The sequence below is a fragment of the Rutilus rutilus genome (assembly GCF_951802725.1).
Source record: "Rutilus rutilus genome assembly, chromosome: 22".
In the NCBI taxonomy this organism is placed as follows: Eukaryota; Metazoa; Chordata; class Actinopteri; order Cypriniformes; family Leuciscidae; genus Rutilus; species Rutilus rutilus.
Window position 1 is genome coordinate 31,149,335 of NC_140227.1, and position 20,808 is coordinate 31,170,142.

Consider the following 20,808-nt stretch of genomic DNA (forward strand, 5'->3'; position numbering starts at 1 on the left):
TGCTGTTGCATAAACATGTGTTTTAAAGTCCCCCTGTGGTGGAAATCCAGCTTTTAATGTAGTTATGTGTCTATGTGGTGTTTTTAATATGCTTTAAGACAAACCATGTGTAAGTTCATAAGTCGACAGCATTGCTGAGTATTTCCTCCTTAAAACTGCAGTGAACCAAAGACAGTCTCAAAAACACGCTTTGAAATCGCTGGTGTTTCTGACGTCACAAACTACCTTGTAACCAATCAGATCAACGTGTGATCGTCAACCAGTGGATCTCTGAGCTGAGTGAGTGGAGGCGGGGCTCATTTGCATATTCATAGAACCACGCATGCTAAATGAGGCAAGGGTGTCAAGTTACACTCAAGATATTTTAAGGCTTGAAGATTTTTTTTCAAGGAAAAAAAACGTTTAAATATGTCATTTTGGTGATCAAAGATGAGTTTTAAGGGATAAAAGTATTGACTAAAGGGGGACTTTAATAACTATAGTTTAACCAACTAGCAGTGAGTTAATCAGTCTTTTCGGTATAGACCTTAGAGACTTAAAGTTGTGAATAATAGTCTTGCATCATTTTTCATATTTAGCTATTTGTATAGTTCAGTTGTATTAGTATCTTTCAATTGCAGGTGATACGAGTGAATGGTGTAAAAACATTAACTAATAGAACCAATTCTTCCAAAGACAAGTGAGTTTTCTGAAATATTATGTTTTAAATATGCGGTAACGCTTTAGGGTCCAATTCTCACTATTAACTAGTTGTTTATTAGCATGCATATTACTAGGATATTCACTGTTTATTAAAGCACATATTAATACCTTATTCTGCATAATCATATTCTATATCCCTTAATCCTACACAATACTTAAACTTAACAACTATTAATAATGAAATTTGAGGAGTTTGAGCCAAAAGTCAGTTAATAATGAGAATGAGACTAAAGTGCAAATAATGCATTATCTAAATAAATGTGCACTAATTTGCATGCATTTCCACAGAAATCTCAGCATTCTTGTTTTACAGATTGCCTTGAGCTTCCTCACAGATGTGCAACATTGGAGCAGTTGTTGCTTTAGTAACATTGAGCATTTGCGAGTTTCACTGTAACTTCCCCTTGCGTCTGTCATCGGTTTTCTCTTTCTGACAGACAGACCACATGCATGGCAGGTTTCGTCTGAGCTGAACGTTACAACATTCGGTTTCAACCTCAGACGACACGTGTCTCTTCACAAACACCTGATTAGCAGAAGTGCAGTTGCAATCTCGTATGAATCCGGCTGTTTGTCTCTCGGAAACAGAAACTTTTTATATATAAAATGCCCATTCTGTGTTTGATCTTAAGCTCAAAACTATAGATTTTTTTTCTTCTGTACTTTAAGAGGTTTGTTGCAACCAGGACAAACACAAGAATAGAGATCAATGTAGAAGCAAACAAGTTTTTATTAATAATAAAGCATATAATATTTGCCACTTTGGTGTCTCGTCTTACAAAGAATAATGTAGTGTAGAGGGAAAAAATGTATTTATTGTAGTACGAGGTAGAGCAGGTTTGATCGTATGCGCTTATAAACTTAAAAACTTCACATTGATGTTTTTATACAAGTTAAATACTATCATAATGCATTTCACCTTCATCTGATTATTAAAAATGGCTACAATACAATATGTGCCTTATATATATATATACTTATATAAAGAAAAGAAAAAGGTATTTGAATATTATAAAAATGACACGGTTTCATCTTAAATGTTTAAGGAAAGAAAAAAAAACTTGCAATCAATTTGAAGAAATACTATTCATTTAAGATGTTAAAACAACGATATTCTTAAACAATAACAATAGTAGTAATACTAATATACACTACCGTTCAAAAGTTTTTGGAAGTCTCTCCTGCTCATCAAGGCTGCATTTATCTGATCAAAAAATACAGTAAAAACAGTTCAATATTATTGCAATTTAAAATGGCAGTTCTCTATTTAAATATATTATATATTTTAATAGTACTTTATTCCAGTGATGCAAAGCAGCATTTCTGATTGTGATACATTTAGTTTTTCAGGATTCTTTGATGAATGGAACGTTCAAAAGAACAGCGTTTATCTGAAATCGAATCTTTGTAACATTATAAATGTCTTTACTGTCACTTTTGATCAATATAATGTGTCCTTGAATAAAAGCATTCATTTCTCCCCCTTTGAACAGTAGCGTCAGCTTTAAGTTCTGTATATAATGTGCCGTGAGAGTTTATTGAGGGTCTCATCCGGTGGGATCTGTTCCGCTGAGGATCAGGTCTGGCTCGGGACGGTCCGATGTGAAGCGCTGTAACGCTGGATCGGGCTCTTCTGTGTGTGTCTTCAGACGAGCGCGCGGAACAGGAACGACAGAGACGCTCCGAGAGCGAGGCCGAGAGACAGGAAGAAGGCCATGATCGCTCCGGCGGTCTCCGCCTCGCTCGGGTCCACTTTCCTGAGACAAACACAAGAGGTGACTGGGTCTATTCGGAGATTGTTGGATTAACTTAATTTAGCTGTTTTTATTCTAAATGATTTATCAGTGCACATCGTTATTGTGTTAATAATCTTGAATCAGAATAAGTTCCTCTTGCAGCGTCTCTTCTCTTCTCTGATAATGTGGGCGGGGCAACCTGTCACTCACATGAGATCAGCCAATAGCAAACCACAACCATCCAATCAATTCCCCACAGACACAATCAAGCCCCGCCCACATTTGTTCTTGTTCGTGTTTCACTCGGAAGAAAAGATGTTCACAACTTCAGTTTCATGCTGAGTTTAAATGTGATTTTGTAAATGATGATTGAATCAAACACAGTGGTTCTCAATGAAGCGAGGCGCCTCAAGCCAAGGTGATTTAAAATAAGCTAAGAAAACTAAAATTCAAGTCATTTATAATTGTAATTCAACCCCATAGAAAATCTGTGATTTCTAGACCTGGGAGAAGTTATGGAAATTCATACAATCTTAAAACGCCATGGACATTTTCTTAACGAATATACATTTTTCTATCGTGTAGAAATTGTGAGTAAAAAAAAAAAAATCTACATCCTTATGCAGTAAATCACAAATAACTGTAAAAGTCATTGGTTAAAAACATTCAGCTCTTAAAACTTCGGGAATTCTCAAATCTCATTGTTTTATTCCATTATTTTAATTTATGGACAAGTTATGGATAAGTTTGAGAACCATTGGTTTAATTATAACTTAATTACACTTTACAATAAAGCCCCATTAGTTAATGCATTAACTAACAATGAGCAACACATTTGTTACAGTATTTATTAAACCATGTCAGTGTTTGTTAATAAAAAATAAAACTCTTCGTCGTTTATGGTAGCTCCATAATATAATATTAGTAGATTGCTTTTATTACTGAATTGATGAAAGTTGAAATTAAGATTTTTAGTTTAAGTACTGAGTAATAATAATGAACTACATGTAGGTTGTGGCTTAGGGTTAGTTGCATGTAATTAAGTACAATTTATAGAAATTACCATAGTGACTACATGTGCAACAAGGACACTGTAAAATAAAGTAGTACTAATGTCCTAAAGTGTTGCATTGCGTGTTATTTCAGGTGCACGTGTCCTGATAGATGAGGATCGACTCACTTGGGTCCGAAGCACATGCACAGACTGGCCAGATATCCATTGGAAAAGGCAAAGAGGATCATGAAGGCGATGAACCAGCCGTCGTGTGTGAAGTAGACGGGCAGATTGACACGAGGCTGGACGTTACACAGCATGAAGAGCGGGACGAATAACACACGCGCCAATATCAGACCCGGCAGCAGCTTACTGTCTTTACCAGGCTGAGCGAGAGACACAGAGAGAGAGAGAGAGAGAGAGAGGTGAACATAAGAAACAGAAACACATGTGCATCAAACCCATGCATTCAATTTCATTGCACAATATCCATCCAGTCATCTGTATTTATTACTGTACGTAAATCCTCCCACCTTTTGTGAATTGTGTGATTTAATGTTCACTTCAGTCACAGTAAAAAACTCTTGCAGGATGAACCATGCATCAACAAAATAATATTTGAATGCTTTAGTCAGTTTAAAATGAGATTAGATGGAAAATATCAAAACGGGTGTCTTTATACTGAAGAAAAGGATGCAGAAACACACTTTGCAATCAAAACATTTGATAAAAAGATGTTTGTACAGCACTTGATCTGATGCATAAATGTAAGATTGCTTTTAATATGCAGCAGTAAAGATGCATGAATGTTTCTCACCCACATACACAATGCGGTCAGACTGCGACCGGCCCAGTCGAACACGTTGAAGAGCAGGAAACAAGACACTGGGATGAAGTACATCTCTAAAGAGAGGGAATTCAGTCGGCATGTAGCTTTTCATTTAAATAAGCAGTAAATCAGATGTGGAAATGTGTTCATATTCTCCTGAACTACATAAACGTCTTTTAGAATTACGTTTGGTTTCTAAGATTTCATTATTTTCCGGCCATAATTCAGCACACAAACACATTATGGTTATTTGCATTTGTTTTTCCCTGCCGTTTAAACATTATCAGACACATGATCTACGGAAGCCCATTCCTGCCACACGAGACAAACAAATCATGCTTCGGTGAATCCTAAGTATGAGATAAAATGTCAAAATTATGACTTACTATGTCATCATTTCACCTTTTTAATCTCATAAAGATTTGTCAGAATTTTTACTTTTTTGTTTTGACTTAGTATGTCACAATTATGAAAGTATATTCAAATCATCTCAATTTTAGTGTCAATTTTTACTTTTTACCTTATAATTATGACTTAGTATGTCATAACTGACTTTGTCAATAAAACGTGACATTGACTAAATTTACTTGGTATATCATTGGCTTTTTATCTCATGATGACTTAGTATGTCATATTTTTGTCTTATGTCAAATTCACCTTTTTTATCTCATAATGACAGTATGTCCATCAACTTTTTTTAATCTTGTTCCGATTTATCTCATAGTTTTAGTATGTCATAATTTTGACTTTTTATCTCATAATTTTGTCATAATTTCACCTTTTTAATCACATGATGACAGTGACATATATATTTTTTTATAAATAATGATCATGTATCATAATTATGACTTAGTATGCCATAATTGACTTTTATCTCGCAATGTTGACTTTTTATGTCATAACTGTGATTTCCCGAAGCATGCTGTTTTTGTCCTGTGGTGTAAACGGGCTTCAGTGATGATCATCAGTTAAGAAGTGTTGATCTCGAGTGTATCTCACACACTCACCCCACGCTCCTCCTCCAGCGATGCTCGATTTCACATCCACAGTGACCGCAGGAAACGTGCCGATAGTGACCGTGAAGGCAAAACACACCGAGACGGCCATGACCCAGATCTGAAGACAGAAATATTTATGCATATGCATTTGCTAAGATGTTTTAAGTGTTGCTACTGTGCATCTGTGCGTTTACCTTCTTAAAGATGCTTAACATGGAAGGTGTTTGTTTGTCGTCGTCTCCATCGCTTTGCTGCCGCTGATCTTCAAGTACAATTCAAATCAATGTTTAATTTAAAGGGGTGGTATAATGCCCTTTCCACAAGATGTAAAATAAGTCTCTGATGTCCCCAGAGTGTGTGTGTGAAGTTTTAGCTCAAAATACCCCACAGATATTTTTATATAGCATGTTAAAGTTGTCACTTTTTGAGGGTGAGCAAAAATGCTGTGTTTTGTGTCTGTCCCTTTAAATGCAAATGAGCTGCTGCTCCCGGCACAGGGGGCGGAGCTTCAAGAGCTTGTGTCCTTTTACCTCAGACACACATGCACTGAAAATTTCTAAAACTTTTAGCCTTTTATGTTCAAACCGGAGTCAGACAATGATGGAGAGACTCAAGAAGAAGTGACGACATGTAGAAGCAACAGGACATTTCTGAATGGTTAGTTGATGAATTTATGAAGCTGATGTGTAGTTATCTTCTAGTCATTGATTAGCATATTCTGTCTTGATAATCTATAAATCGTGTTCAGGGGGTGGGGTTTATGTAAATTCTAGGGTTGGTGATGTCACTAACCCGGGAGGAATGTGGTGTAGTCTCTACCAGCCGTTTGTTAAAAAGCGATTTCTTTAAAAGCAAATATCTCCCTTTGCTCTGAACTTTGAGCGTTGTAACTTTGCAGATGTTGTTTATGCTCAAACAGCAACATTACACACTAACTAAAGTTAGAAAAGTCAAATCATAATCAACCACCACCCCTTTAAAAATATTCCGACACGTTTTGCAGCAACATCTGATCTGGATTAGTTGACGTCACCTTTCTTCAGCAGATCCATCTTGTTCTCTTCATCCTCCGCTGGATTGTTCTGCTGACTCTCCTGATAATACTGGAAAAACGCCTACAGAAGAGAAACAGCGCACATGTTGTGAACGTTTCCAGCTTTAAATCAATGCATTCAGACGCTCAGATTTACCAGTTTAGGAAGGGCAACGTATGATGCGATTGCGAGAGCGATGACGGCACACGCTGTGATGAAGTATCCAAACGCACTGTCCTGTATAGCAGAACCACCTGAGGGACACAACCAGCTTTACATGCATGTTTTACATCACACAACTAAAGGAAAGTTCAATGCTGAATGCATCTGTTATAGTAATGGCTTTGTTTAAGGCACTCACATTAGTTTTCCTGGCAACACTTCACAATAAGGTTCATTAGTTAACATTAGTTAACTACCTTAGTTAACATGAACTAAGAATGAACAATACTTCCTCAGCATTTATTAATCTTAGTTAATATTAATTTGAACATTTACTAATACATTATTAAAATCAAAGGTTGTATTTGTTAACATTAGTTAATGCACTGTAACACATGTATTACTCTTTGTTAGTTCATGTTAGTTAATACATTAACTAATGAACCTTATTGTAAAGTGTTACCGTTTTCCCTAAAATATAAAATCTGTTGATTATGGCGGAAAATGTGAAGCTTGTATTTTTAAGTATTTGTTATTTGAGTTGTAAAGCGTAGATGCATTAGTTGTGCTTGTTTTTACAGACTGAAATGATGTTCTGTGACTCACTGGCGATGGCACAGATCATGGAGAACGCGGCGAAGGTTCCTGCGAGTCCTTGTCCGCTCATGATGGGTGTTGTGTATGAAGCTGGGAGGAGGCCGGCCATCCCGAAGAGACTTCCCTGCAGGACGGCTCCGAACGCTGGGAACAATTCAATTCGATTCACGTTTATTTGTATAGCGCTTTTCACAATACACATCATCTCAAAGCAGCTTTGCAGAAAATGCATTACAATTCACAGTGATCTGTTATCAGAGGAGACTAAGTCTAAGTTATGTATTTCAGAAATGTACATGTGGAAAATCACAGTTAGCTAAAAATGTATTAATTTAAACAATTTATTAATTAAAAGCAGAAACAATGAGCTTACTGAGCCCAATAACATGACATGCGGTTTTTCACGCCTTCAAATTACACAATCAAGAAAACAAGACATTCACAACTCATCCCGCTAACAAAAATATATTCTTAGAACGTTTTGATAATGTTCCCATTAAAGTTCTATGAACATTCGAAACGCAATAAAAAAATCTAAAACCTTTTTTTTTCTTGGTTTCGTGAATGCTAAGGAAACATTCCATTTGATCAACATTCCATTTTTGGAATGTTACTTTTGAATATTCTCGGAAACATTCTGAGACTAGTAACATTTAAAAAATGCTTAAAATTTAAAACTCTAAAATGCTTAAAATTAAAATGCTTAAAACTCGGGCGTAAAAAATTACGCCTGAGAGCCTCTTATCTGTTCAACGACACATGAAACGAAAGAATGCTTATACAATGTTCAGGATAATATGCTGAAAGAGCCGTTCTGTACTGTAATGTTAGTGTGCGTCATGCAACGAAAGAATTAATTCAAACTACAGTCTCACAGAGTCAGATCTACGCAAGTTAGCTGGGATTCTGCTTCCATGACGTATTTCACAGTGAAAAAGTGGTTGAGCAAGTTATTACTTTGTTCTATATCAGATTTCATGTTGATTTAAATAACCAACAAATAAGCAAGTGTGTTGAGTTTGAGTGTGAATGGTTGAGGAGCCTCACAGTTGATGCAGATGATTTTGATCATGGTGACGATGAAGAACGGCAGCGGCTCCAGCTCTACTTTCACCAGGATGGCGGTCAGCAGAAACACCAGCAGAATGGCCGTCAGACTCCCTGCGATCCGGATCTTCTGAGGAATTCTGGAGGATCAAATCTCACTTTAGAGGCGGAGATCACGGATATGATCAAGGACATGTCTGGCTGGCAATGACTCAAAAAAACAAACAAAAAACGGAAAAAAAAAATACATATATTATTATATTTGAAATATTTTCCATAAAGAAAATCAAGCCTATTTTTAAGAACTTTTTCTCTGAGAATTTGATGGTAAATTGTGTTTAATTGCCATTAAAAAATAATGTCACAATGCAATAAATACATAATAATTTAGATAACTAAAAATACTGAAACAAACAAAGATATTGAAATAAATAAATAAAAATGTTGAAATAAATAGAAATATTTATTTAAATAAAATCAAATATTTACTTATAAAATATTTATTTGGATGGATGGATGAATGGATAGATAGATTAATATAGATAGACAGATGGATGGACAGACAGATAGACAGATAGATAGATAGATAGATAGATAGATAGATAGATAGATAGATAGATAGATAGATAGATAGATAGATAGATAGAGTCATAAAACAAGCTTAATTTTCTTTATGCATACTAATTTCTTATGTTCTTTCTTTTGACTTTGACACTTGAAAGCTGAAGCTCTGCACTGCCCATGATTCAGTGATCCTGTTAGTGAGTGTTGAAGAGTGTGTGTGTGAAGAGTGTGTGTCACCTCTGGTGAAGGACTGAGTTGAGGCAGGTGAACACCAGCAGAGGAACCATCGCACACAGAGTCATCACATTATTAAACTTGGCCTGTAAGACGCTGCGTGGAGCTTCTTCTGTCGCGTTGACTGAGAAGTTTGCTTCACTCACAGGGTCTGCAAGACGACTGGTGAAATACTACAGGATACACAGTTAAAACAAAAAAATGTGTCACCTGTTTTTGAGAGTGCAGTTGCTTATTGCAGTATTGCAACACTTCGTCAGCATTTCTGGTCGTCCACATGGCAAAAAAACAAACCACTTCACATGTTCTCACGCAAAATAGCTTATTATGTGATGCAAGTGCGAAGTTACCATTGTGGCCGTCATGAAGAAGTTCCAGGGCAGAAGAGTTCCCAAACCCAGCATGAAGAAAATCCACCACACGCCATTATATCTGTCACGACAAGACACGCAGGAATCTCAATATCACTGTTGTTGAAATATGAATGTTTTTTCATACCGACTACAGAATATAATGTAGCTACTTAGATGAGATGAACTCTTTCCCTGCCAGTGTTTTTTTTTTCTTGTAAACAAACATTCGTAACACTTTATTTTACCGTGTCCTTGTTACATGTACTTACCATAGTAATAACAGTAAATTATGCATAATTACATGCAACTAACCCTCAACCAAACCCTAATCCTACCCTAACCCTATAGTAAGTACATGTAGTTAATTAATATTAGGCCTACTCAGTAGGCTACTTAAATATATAATTACTCTGTAACAATGACACCTTAAAATAAAGTGTGACCCAAACATTGTATTCGAGCTTCATGCATTCTATTTGATCAACACTTGAATGTAAGTTTCGAACAATAAACTGAGAAAATGGTGTTTTTGTCAAAGTCTTCATCCGGATGAGCTTCAGTCATTAACATGTGAAACATGGGTTCAACATTACATTCAGTAACGTCACGCAGTTTTGATTTATTATGCTTTAATGTTTGATGATCGTGTTATTTTACATGTGTGTCAGCAACGTTTCTATCGCTTGTTTCTGCGTCTTCTTCTCCTGTGTTTAGATCAGGAGATTCTGAACTCTTTCAGTAGATGTGTAATAGCGCCCCCTACAGTATAACACTGGAAACACGGATTGCCCAAAAAATCAATGGCGGGGAAAGAGTTAAAGAGCATGCCTGCATGTTCTTGTTATCTGTCTCAGGGTTTTGCATCAGACGGACTGGCGCGATAAACAGCGAGATTAGATGTTCAACTCACTTGTCTTTGGGCACATGAGGGTCCATGTCTGTGAGATGCAGAAAAATGACACTGGATTGTATTGTTCAAGCACCTGGAAGGAACATGGACATGTTCAGATACACGACAAAGAAAACTGAGGAAACTGGAAAAGGTGCAGAAAGCGTTCAATGAAAGAATATAATAAGACTAAATAAGAATATAATGTAATGTAAGTGTAATCATAATTACAACATGTATAATATAGCATATAACAACAACATTTACATTAAATGAAATATAGAATAATTAATAGATACCATATATCATTCAAGAATATACCTTAAAAAAACCTTTCATTTCAGTTATTTCCAAGTTTAAATCTAAACTAAAACCAAAGAAATAAATAAATATTATTACAACAAGCTTCATTTTCTTATACAAACTAGGCCTATAATTTCTTATTTTCTTTCTTTTTTGAACTTTTGAGATTGAATCTGACTAATATTTCATCCTTAGACTGAACCTCTGCAATGCACTATAAGTACAGGAACCATACTTAGAATCAAATAAAAAAAAAATATAGAATACTAAACACATGCAAGCATTTAAACAAAACTTTCAAAAAAAGTTATTTCATATCTTTCGATCTTAACTAACCAGAACAAAAATGCAAAGCAAAAGTTTCACAAACACTATTAATAATTGCAATAAAAAAAAATAAAAAAAGTGAAGTGAAAAACTTACTGACCCTGGAATGTAGCTCTTACACTAAAGTATCTTCACACACACACACACACACACACACACTGCACAGCTGCAGGAGACTTTACTAGCGCTTCCTCTGACTCCGCCCCCCTCGTAGCAAGTCCATATAGTGCATATGTAATGAGGAGCTGCAAGGTTTAAAGACTGATAGGCTTATCTGAGCGTTTGCACCAGCAACATCCAGACACACACACACACAAACACAACTGAAACACGTCTGCAAAACAACTAAACCACTGACATTCAGTGGGAAATTTCTTAACAATGAAGCAGAGCATACATTTGCAGAAGAAATAAAGAGTAAATACAGCTATTGTATTATTTTATATTTAATATTTATATTAAAGTTACACTGTTTCAAAATGTTTCAAAATTAACCAAATTTAAATAATGAGTCATTTCAACATCAATCCTTCTGTGTGTGTGTGTGCAGTTTTGTTTTTAACCACTAGAGGTGTAAACGTTACATGGTGTACCTTTAATATTATTTGTATATTTAATTTGTTTATTTATTTATTTATTTATTTATAAAAACACTAATAAGTGTCTTAATTCCCCCTCAGGGCCAGTAGCTGTATTAACATTAAGTGGCATCTTACACACAGAAGCCATTGGCACACACACACACACACACTGTAGTTAGTGGCACATCTGGTTTTTATGAACAAGGTATGTGGCGATGGATGGATTGCGTCGAGGTGTTGCAGAACATGTCGTAACTCTTCCAGACAGATTTCAGCAGCTATACTGACGTAATTGTGGCACAAAATCTTAAATAAATAGCCTAATTTAATGACTTAAATAATTAAATTAAAAAATAATCACTGGTTTGGTTTGTGGCACATCTGTATGTTGTGTAACACCAGTGTTACTGTATGTTGTTGATCACACAAACTCATTCTAGGAAACACACAGTCACATCTGTTACTGTAAACCTTTATTTTTGCATGGTGTCATTATAAGTAAGTGTTACACCAACATTCACGACAGTTGAGGAAGATCCACAGGTGTGTGTCTGTGTTATCTGTGTGTTAGACGGAAGCAAAAACTAGTAATCAGAGTCAGATATTAATCTAAATAAACATTGCCTAATATGTGGTTAATGGTGCTCAATATTTCACAAATAATTTTGTGGAATTATGTAATAACAGTGTGAACATGCATTCTTTCTGGAGTCACTTGAAAGTTTTGACACATCCAGTTTAATATCCTACATCTCTCTGCCTGCATGCCACACTTCTGATGCATGCCAGTTTTCATGATGCATTTCACAGGGTTTACTAGTGACACGTGCCAATGACGACCCAACGTGCCAATGGCGTAAGACGCGACTTCTTACCACTTCATGTATTGTAAAATGATCATGCATGACACTGGATATGAAAACTGCCAGTCACCGGATATACAAGGCCTCAGGAACAAAACCTATGGGTTGCATCTTAAAAATGCTGAAGTGGGCAAAGCTAATCACGAGACTGTGCCGATATGGGAAGTGAGTGTTTCGTCCACATGAGTTCAGCTGAGGTTCTCTCTAATATGAACTGTGTTGGTTTCACAGCCCACGTGTGTGTCCTGAGCCTCTGGTTCCACTCACACACACATGAACTCTCCACTTCTGCTGTACCAGGCATTCAACATCATCACAGAGATAGAGGCTTCAAAAACAAATCCCTTTATACAGGCTACGACTTCTCCAACAGGCCAGAAGAACGTGAAGAACGTGAGATACGACCTGATCCATGGGCTTTATCAAGTGAAAAGCAGCTTTGGCCAACAGCGCATAGCATAAGTTATGTAGGCCTATATGCTGGAAACAATCCAATCAAAGAATTATTTCCCCACAGAAATGCTTTTGCAGATAAGAGCTGACAAGCAGAAATACAGCTTGGCAAAAGCATCCGTGGAAAACTAGTAAATTACAGCAAAGCGGCGCCGCCACACCCTGCAGAGAAACAGTTTCACGGATGGAGGAGTATACTGTAATATTCAATAAATATAACAATATAATAGCCTACTAGTAAAAAATACTATAGGCTACTAAAATAATGTAATATAATATTGTACTGAATTATTAAACATATATCAATTATTACATTATTAATTCGGGCCACTCGTTATTATTAAACTGATTTTAATATGCAAATTAATTATTGACCGATCAGCATTCATAGCGTGAATTTTCAGCGCTGCGCTCGTTGTCTTTTGACTTCCGGTCTGCGATTTTGCGTGTTTATTAATGTACGGCTCGTTTTAAAATCTTCCCGGTCGACTGACATTTGTTTAGTCATCTGCTTTAAAAATTACAATCCTCATGATAACTTTCGTTAACTTTACATTAAGTAAATCCACTTCAGAAGCTAATTACTCCTGGACAGCAGCGCCATAGGAATATACAGAGCGACCGCAAAAACGGAAGTTAAAAGAGAATATTCTAAAGATGGCGGCGCCCTCGTTTCTATAAGGTAGCCTATATAGACCTTATGCACCAGAGAAACAAGGGCGCTGCCATTTTTGGAATATTGATAGTTAAAGATAAAATGTAAATATAATATTAATGAAACTACATTCCCCATGAGACTACAAATCCCATGAGGCCATCTGTCATCGCCATGATTATCGCTGTTTCTCTTCGCTCAAATCAATCAAAGAAAACTCATCAGTGATCTGAGGACTTTCAGAGATTCTTGATCGATGCAACGACATTTAAAATCAAAGGTAAAAATATTCAGAATTATTTCTGCATTTTGTCTTCTTCGCATGAGTTTGTTACAGGTGTAGATGGAGGGACTAGTCTGGAACTCTAACTAAACTAGTGGCGGCCAAATATGATTGTTTTCTCCTGAGGAGATCATTGACTTTAGCAAAAATCATAATGCAAGTGTACAGTGATGAATAGAGTTCAGTTCAGACTATAATGTTCATGAGTTTTGATGGCAGAAAGTGTGATGAAATTGTGTATGAATCTCCAACAGGATGAATTCATGTTTTGGTTATGCAGCCCTCTAGTGGCCAAATTAATGTATTATACAGAAATGCATATGTGGAGACTTATATGGGGGTTTTAATACACTTTATATCCAGAAACTTTGCAACATCTAGACTGTAGTTGGACTTGAATCAACAGTGAACTGAATGGATCTGGATCTAAACGACAACATAGCATTTTTAAAGCTGCTTTACAATAATTACATTAATTTCATAACTGAAGAATTTTGCAACATTAATTGAGTAAGGATAAGTTGCATTACTCATATTGTAATTCATATCTCATAATGCATATTTTAACTGGTCCTATCCCTAAACGAGGCGTGTTTTTCAGCATTATTTGAAAGGGTGTCGCTTTAAAGACATTCAGGACGTCAATCTGACATTCAGTCTGTGTCTTTTCAGGTTGTTTAGTAACGCAATTTAGTGAAGGAATGAATTATTAATTCTCTTTCAGAGCTCAACAGTTGTTTTGTTTTTTCATGTCAAAGAAGTAATTTGGCAAATATTCTCTCTACACTGTATTTTGCATTCGGCACCGTGTGTAAAGATCCTATATGTGCTGATTATATGAGCTCATACTGTTGATAATCAGCCTGTTTGGAGATATAATAAGAGAAAGAATCTAATGAAACGAGTCGTTTCTTTCCTAGAAGTGTGCAAAGTCTGCTCTTGTAAAGATCTGCATTAGATTAAAGGAGAAGTTCACTTTTAAAATGAAAATTCTGTCATCATATACTCACCCTCATGTTGTTTCAAAGCTGTATGAATTTCTTTCTTCTGCTGAACAGAAAGGAAGATATTTAGAAGAATATCAGTAACCAGACAGTTTTTGGGTCCCATTGACTTCCATAGTATATTTTTTTCCTACTATGGAAGTAAATGGGACCCAAAAACTGTCTGGTTACTGATATTCTTCTAAATATCTTCCTTTCTGTTCAGCAGAAGAAAGAAATTCATACAGCTTTGAAACAACATGAGGGTGAGTATATGATGACAGATTTTTCATTTTAAAAGTGAACTTCTCCTTTAAGTGTCTGTATCTGCACGTCTCAAACGCCAGAGTGTGTTCAGTCATGAAACTCTAGATGGCGTATTAGGATGATGGTCCTTTGACATGCAATCACATCATTACCGTATGGCTCATGCTGATTGGCCTCTGCTGATCCGGCAGCCAATGAGATGCTTGCTCTGCATTTAAACAGTGTGATTCAGTAATTGTTTGCTGTAAGCTAGTGGTGTAGCAGCTATAAGAGTTCCTCTGAACCCCTCCGCCTCCCCAGCTCCACCTGCCTGGATCGGCTGAGGATCTTACATGCTCACAGCAGTGTGTCTGAGTGTCTGTTAGCAGTAGCAAGTCCGTATAGTGTATATATACACAGTCTTGGTCAAAAGTTTTCATAGGCTACACCTTGTAGAATCTGCAAAATGTTAATTATTTTAACAAGATAAGATGGATTATAACAAAATGCATGTTATTTTTTTATTTAGTGCTGATATTTTACATAAAACCCTGTCATATAAAAATTTTATGTCTTACTTGCATGTTTCCCGGAAGACAAATTAATACAATTTGCATTGATCTTCAAATTCAAAAAGTTTTCACCCCCTGATTCTTAATGCATCAGTGAATGTTGGAGCCTTCAGGACAGCACTAAATAAAAAAATAGCATGCATACGACCCCCTTTATTAGAGTACAATCCCTCTTAATTTTATAAAAATAATTAACATTTTGCATATATTAGTCGTGTTTGAAAGTTCACATACACCTTGCAGAATCTGCTAAATGTTTAAATATTTAAGCAGGACAAGTTAGAATTAGAGGTTTGGTCAAATCACTGACTCTAAGAGTGAGTAATAGTAATCTTTGTCTTAGCAAGCACCGCTAATAAACTTTTAAAGCCATGAAGATATGCGAGTAAACGACTGTCCTTAGTGCCCTTTTACTATTTATAACCCCTGAATCCACAATCATTAAAGTCCTCCACCCAACAACAGCCTTCAGATTCTCGTCTGACTGCATCTGTAAAGTCACGTACCTCGATAAAATACTTTTCACTGCAAGATGCGACATGTTTCACAGCATAGGCTCAAAATGACTCAAGTGTTCTGGCCCATAGGAAAGAGATCTCAGTAATGTCTCAATCATTTCCCCTAAATAGGAGAAACCTCTGGGAAACGCAACTAAGAACTGACACACATCATTCTGCGGGAATACAATGAAGCCGTGAACTAATACACCAATCAAAACAAAGCTGGAGTCTATTTATAGTGTGTGTGTGTGTGTGTGTGTGTGTGTGTGTGTGTGTGTGGTTTAGGAAAGTGAACGTGATTCCTCAGTCTCTTCTGCACTGTCAGGCTTATCTTTAGGACCGCATTGTGAAGAGGAACGGTGTGTAAACATCCCAAAAACAACTCTGTCGATGGACCATTTCCTCCTTAATAACTTTAGTAATCAAGTCTACTGATATATTGACAAATAAGGGTTTCAGTGCCAAACCATAATGTTGTGTTTTGGTGGAAAATTAGATATAAAAGAACATTTCGTTTACATATTTATTTGATTAAGTCCGCCTGGCTGATATTATATCACCACATAAAACAGCTACAGAATATTAGAATAAAAAAAGTCTTTTACTCGCGTCAGATTTGATATTTCGTGGAAGTTTGTTTCCGGCACAGAATTAAAAAAAAAAAAAAAATTTAGTCTCAGAATTGTGAGTTATGAACTCGGAATTGTGAGAAATAACGTCAGAATTGTGAGATAAAAAGGCAATAACTTTTCATTATTTACTCCTTGGCAGAAACAAGCTTCCATGAAATATATCCAGGTCATATTTGACCCCAAATTCAGAAGAAAAATTAGATATAATATTTTGCTTCAAGAAAATAAAGCCTTTTATGGTTATTTAATGTTTTGCATTTTTGACATTATTTTCATGACATTAAAGATTTTTGTATGCAATTTAAAAAAAAAAATGTGTCATGAAGTATTTCACTATGAAAAAAGTCTCAGTTGTTCTAAATGGTCTTTTTTAATGCAAAATATAATTAATTAAAAAAAATGTATTTCACAATACTCAAAGCAGCTTTAGATAAATTCATAATGTTATTATCAGATTCTTCTTTTGATTTCAGGGTTAAATATGATTTGAATCGAGTTGACGTTGGCGTGAGTTATGATGAAATGACATGTCCTTTTTGCATGATTAAATCATATTTCTGCAATGACACACAACCAGTACGGAAACTAGTTTGTGAAATGACAGCAAATTATAAACTGCACTGAACCCTCCTTTTACAAAAGAAAATCAGTCGGAAAAGACTCCGCTCTTACCTTTACTGAACAGAGCTGTTAAGAAAGATGTGTGTTGATCTTTTAAACTTCATTCACCAACTTCAGTGACGTTTTCCAGCTTGAGTGTATTCATGCGTACAGACGTCTGCTCTCAGTGACGTGCACTTCACTATTACGCAATGTTTTGTGTGTGTAAATGCCTTTTCTGTCGCTGCTCGCTCAAAGAAACCAAATATTAGTCGTCTGTGTGATAACAGACACACAGTTTGATTACAGTATTAACTACAGTAAAATCTTTATTTACTGAAATAAAGCCAATAATGAAGTCTCCAACATCTACAGATCAACTCATTAACATCACAATACCTCACAATGAGGAAAAGGAAGGATTTCACTGACAATGAAAAGCAAAGCAAATAAATCAATAAGACTCAGCGAGTGCTTTCTGATGCAATGCTGTTAGTCGAGCCGATAGTTTAGAGAATCATTAACCGCCCGTAAAGGGTGTGATTAACAGTCGGATTGATTAATCATTTAGGTCAAATTAATTAAGCCTTTCATTCTGTCAGTTCTGTTGTGCAATATCATAATGGACACAGTCATTTTCCACAATTATAAACCCATAATTGCTCCGATTGCGACATTCGTCCTTTTCTACTAAACGTTTTCTTGCATAACAAATGTGTAGCATTTTAGTAAAAAAAAAAAAAAAAGTGCTCAAAGCAATTAATGATGATTATAATAATAAGATTTACTATTACATGAATTCATCTGTCATTTAACATTGGATATAATTCAGTATTCTAGTCACGGTCAACATTGATCAGTCTAACTCTTTGGCATCAGTGTAAAGAAAGAAAAAAAGAGGCGGCGAATATTGCTTGTATTTCCTTAACGCTAAAATATATGAGAAATTGCACAGTAATATACGGAGTATTAACTGAAAGCAGCCCTACCTGCGACAGCTGTGTGTGTGTGTGTGTGTGTGTGTGTTTGAACTCTGTTCTGCACAGCAGAAGTTCAAAGACCATCAGCTCTTCTTATCTGCGGGAATGCTCTCATGAGTGAGAGCTGACCACGGTCATCAGCATGTGTGTTTTAAAGTAGCCCAATCACTGCGGGGTCAAAGGTCAGCGTGGGCCGAGAGCATGTCCTGCTTTTCGTCCACCCATGAGATGCAGACTGACCGAAGCATCAGCTACAGCTTAAAGACCTGATGTGATTTCATGGCGTTCGGCCCCGCAGTCGCTGGGTGAGTGTGAACACATGCACTTCAGAGACTGGATCAGTGACGTTTATCAGAGCTCATCTTTCGCTGACTGGAGGAAGTTGCTGATATACTGTTGTTTAAATAAGGGATAATGTACATCCAGCCGGTTGTTATCTCAGAATAAACCCCCTTCAGGTGTGTGTGTGTGTGTGTGTGTGTGTGTGTGTGTGTGTGTGTGTGTGTGTGTGTGTGTGTGTGTGTGTGTGTTTTCTCAGAATAAACCCCCTTCAGGTGTGTGTGTGTGTGTGTGTGTTATCTCAGAATAAACCCCCTTCAGGTGTGTGTGTGTGTGTGACACACACCTGAAGGGGGTTTATTCTGAGAAAACACGTGTCTGGTTCACTATAAACAGGTATACGCATCTTTGTGGGGACTCTCCATAGACTTAATGGTTTTTATACTGTACAAACTGTATATTCTATCTGCTTACACTAACCCTACCCCTAAACCTACCCATCACACACACACACACACACTAACCCTACCCCTAGACCTACCCATCACAGAAAACTTTCTGCATTTTTACATTTCCAAAAAAACTCATTTTGTATGATTTATAAGCTTGTTTACCCATGGGGACCTCTATTTAGGTCCCCACTGTGACACGAGTCCCCATGAGTCTGTGTGCATTCAGGTTGAAGTCCCCACTGGGATAGAAAAACAGGTACACACACACACACACACACACACACCTGAAGGGGGTTTATTCTGAGAAAACACACACACACACACACACACATACACACACACACACACACACACACCTGAAGGGGGTTTATTCTGAGATAACAACCGGCTGGATGTACATTATCCAGACGCTACTTTCCACATAAGTAAATAATTAGACATGAAATATTGATCTGATTTGAAATATTTTATTAGGTCTATAAACGCAAAGCTTCCGCGGAGAAGCCGTTTCAGCGGCGAGATCAAAGAAACTAGACGGATGTTTACACAGAATTTCACCACATAAATAATTATGAGGATCAGAGATATTAATTTCAGATTAAACTGTTTTAAAATCGTGCCTGTTTGTATCTCATAATCCAACGGTGTACAAAACAATAGTCACAAAATGGCGGCATCAGCGTTTGAATGAAACGAGAGAGAGCGAGTCCACGATACTGGATTGCATAATTAAATAACTGTACACAAAATATTGATTCAACTGAGTTTTAATATTTTATTAGCTCACCAAACGCAAAACTTCCACAAAGAAAAACCGTTCCTAGCGAGTGTATAGCGCTGATGACTTCAGTGACCCGGATGAGCCTGTGTTTCTGTTTCAGCGGCTGTTGTCTGGGAATAATTTACCGCTGGATGGTGCGATTGACCAATCAGAATCAAGCATTCCACAGAGCCGTGTAATAAATCCAGTTAAAGCAACACCAAAGATCTTTTGTACCTTAAAATGAAGTTTCCAAAATCGTTTCAGTGGTTCATCAACTCGTAACAGGGTGAACGGCACTTCTGCATTCGTTTTGCGACCCTCTATCGGCTATAACCGCACTGTAGTTCAAATGAGACATAAGAAACTACAAATCTGACTTGCTTTACGGCAAGCGTTATAATGTCATTATTTCGTTTTTCTTCCTTTCTGATGTCGCAATACATCATACTTTCATAAAATCATGCAACATACTCTACCTTGTCTGTGGACATCGTTATTTTCAAAGCCGGTGCTGGATGAACAGATAGCGTGCGTGCGACGGTAGCAAGGGGGTAATCCACCAGCCGGAAACTGAAGCTTCCCAGGGCGCCGCCATTGATTACCGGACCATCACCTGCTGTTAGCATGCCATTGACTTCCATTCATTTTGGCGTCACTTTGACAGCGAATAACTTTACATCTGAGGCGTTTGAAGACTCCATTTGTCCATTATTTATTTCTAAAGAAACACGAAAATGTATAAAAGGCTCCATTACCTTGTATCTTACGTTATGGCCCCGTAGAAGCAGTTTTTGTAAAAATAGGCTAACGATTGCGTCATAACCACGCGACTCTCTGTCGCACAGTAGAGAGATTACCGTACGGACAGGAGGAGAAGCTCGCGGGCAATCGGGGGGACGTGGAGGCAAAATGACAATATAATTAATCAGAATACTTAGCAAATGTTTCTCCTGCTCCTGCTCATGGACACCTCCTACTCACACTCTCCGTCTCTGCAAGATTCGGAAGGGAATGATTTCGATTTCTCTCGGCACAGCTACTAGAAGACAGACGGGTTGCTCACGTCACATCTACGTCGTCAAGCTCAGTTTGAGTCTGCGCAGTATGCTCGACCATCAGGAAGTGAGAGCTTCTAAGTGACTTCACTTTTCTCTGTCTATGGGGTCGCTGTGTCCATTTCTTTTACTGTCTATGGAC

General features: G+C 36.9%; 1 protein-coding gene across 5 annotated transcripts; it reads right to left on the reverse strand.

Annotated features, from left to right (window-relative positions):
* Positions 1-1,414: 1,414 nt before the first annotated feature.
* slc29a1b (solute carrier family 29 member 1b) lies at positions 1,415-18,179 on the reverse strand. 5 transcript variants are annotated; one of them, XM_084395142.1, is made up of 14 exons: positions 18,127-18,179; positions 17,210-17,381; positions 10,161-10,233; positions 9,248-9,329; positions 8,901-9,070; positions 8,100-8,239; positions 7,062-7,196; positions 6,450-6,547; positions 6,293-6,374; positions 5,454-5,521; positions 5,269-5,377; positions 4,250-4,335; positions 3,619-3,818; positions 1,415-2,459 (listed from the first exon to the last, which is right to left on the reverse strand). In XM_084395142.1, the coding sequence occupies exons 3-14, from the start codon at positions 10,184-10,186 to the stop codon at positions 2,348-2,350; spliced, it is 1,308 nt and encodes a 435-aa protein (XP_084251268.1). In that variant the 5' UTR covers positions 10,187-10,233; positions 17,210-17,381; positions 18,127-18,179; the 3' UTR covers positions 1,415-2,347. The 5 variants fall into 5 exon arrangements, with proteins under 5 accessions (XP_084251268.1, XP_084251269.1, XP_084251267.1 ...); XM_084395143.1 differs by lacking the exon at positions 17,210-17,381 and having other exon boundaries at positions 18,127-18,145; XM_084395141.1 differs by lacking the exon at positions 18,127-18,179 and having other exon boundaries at positions 17,210-17,413.
* Between the last annotated feature and the right edge of the window lie 2,629 nt (positions 18,180-20,808).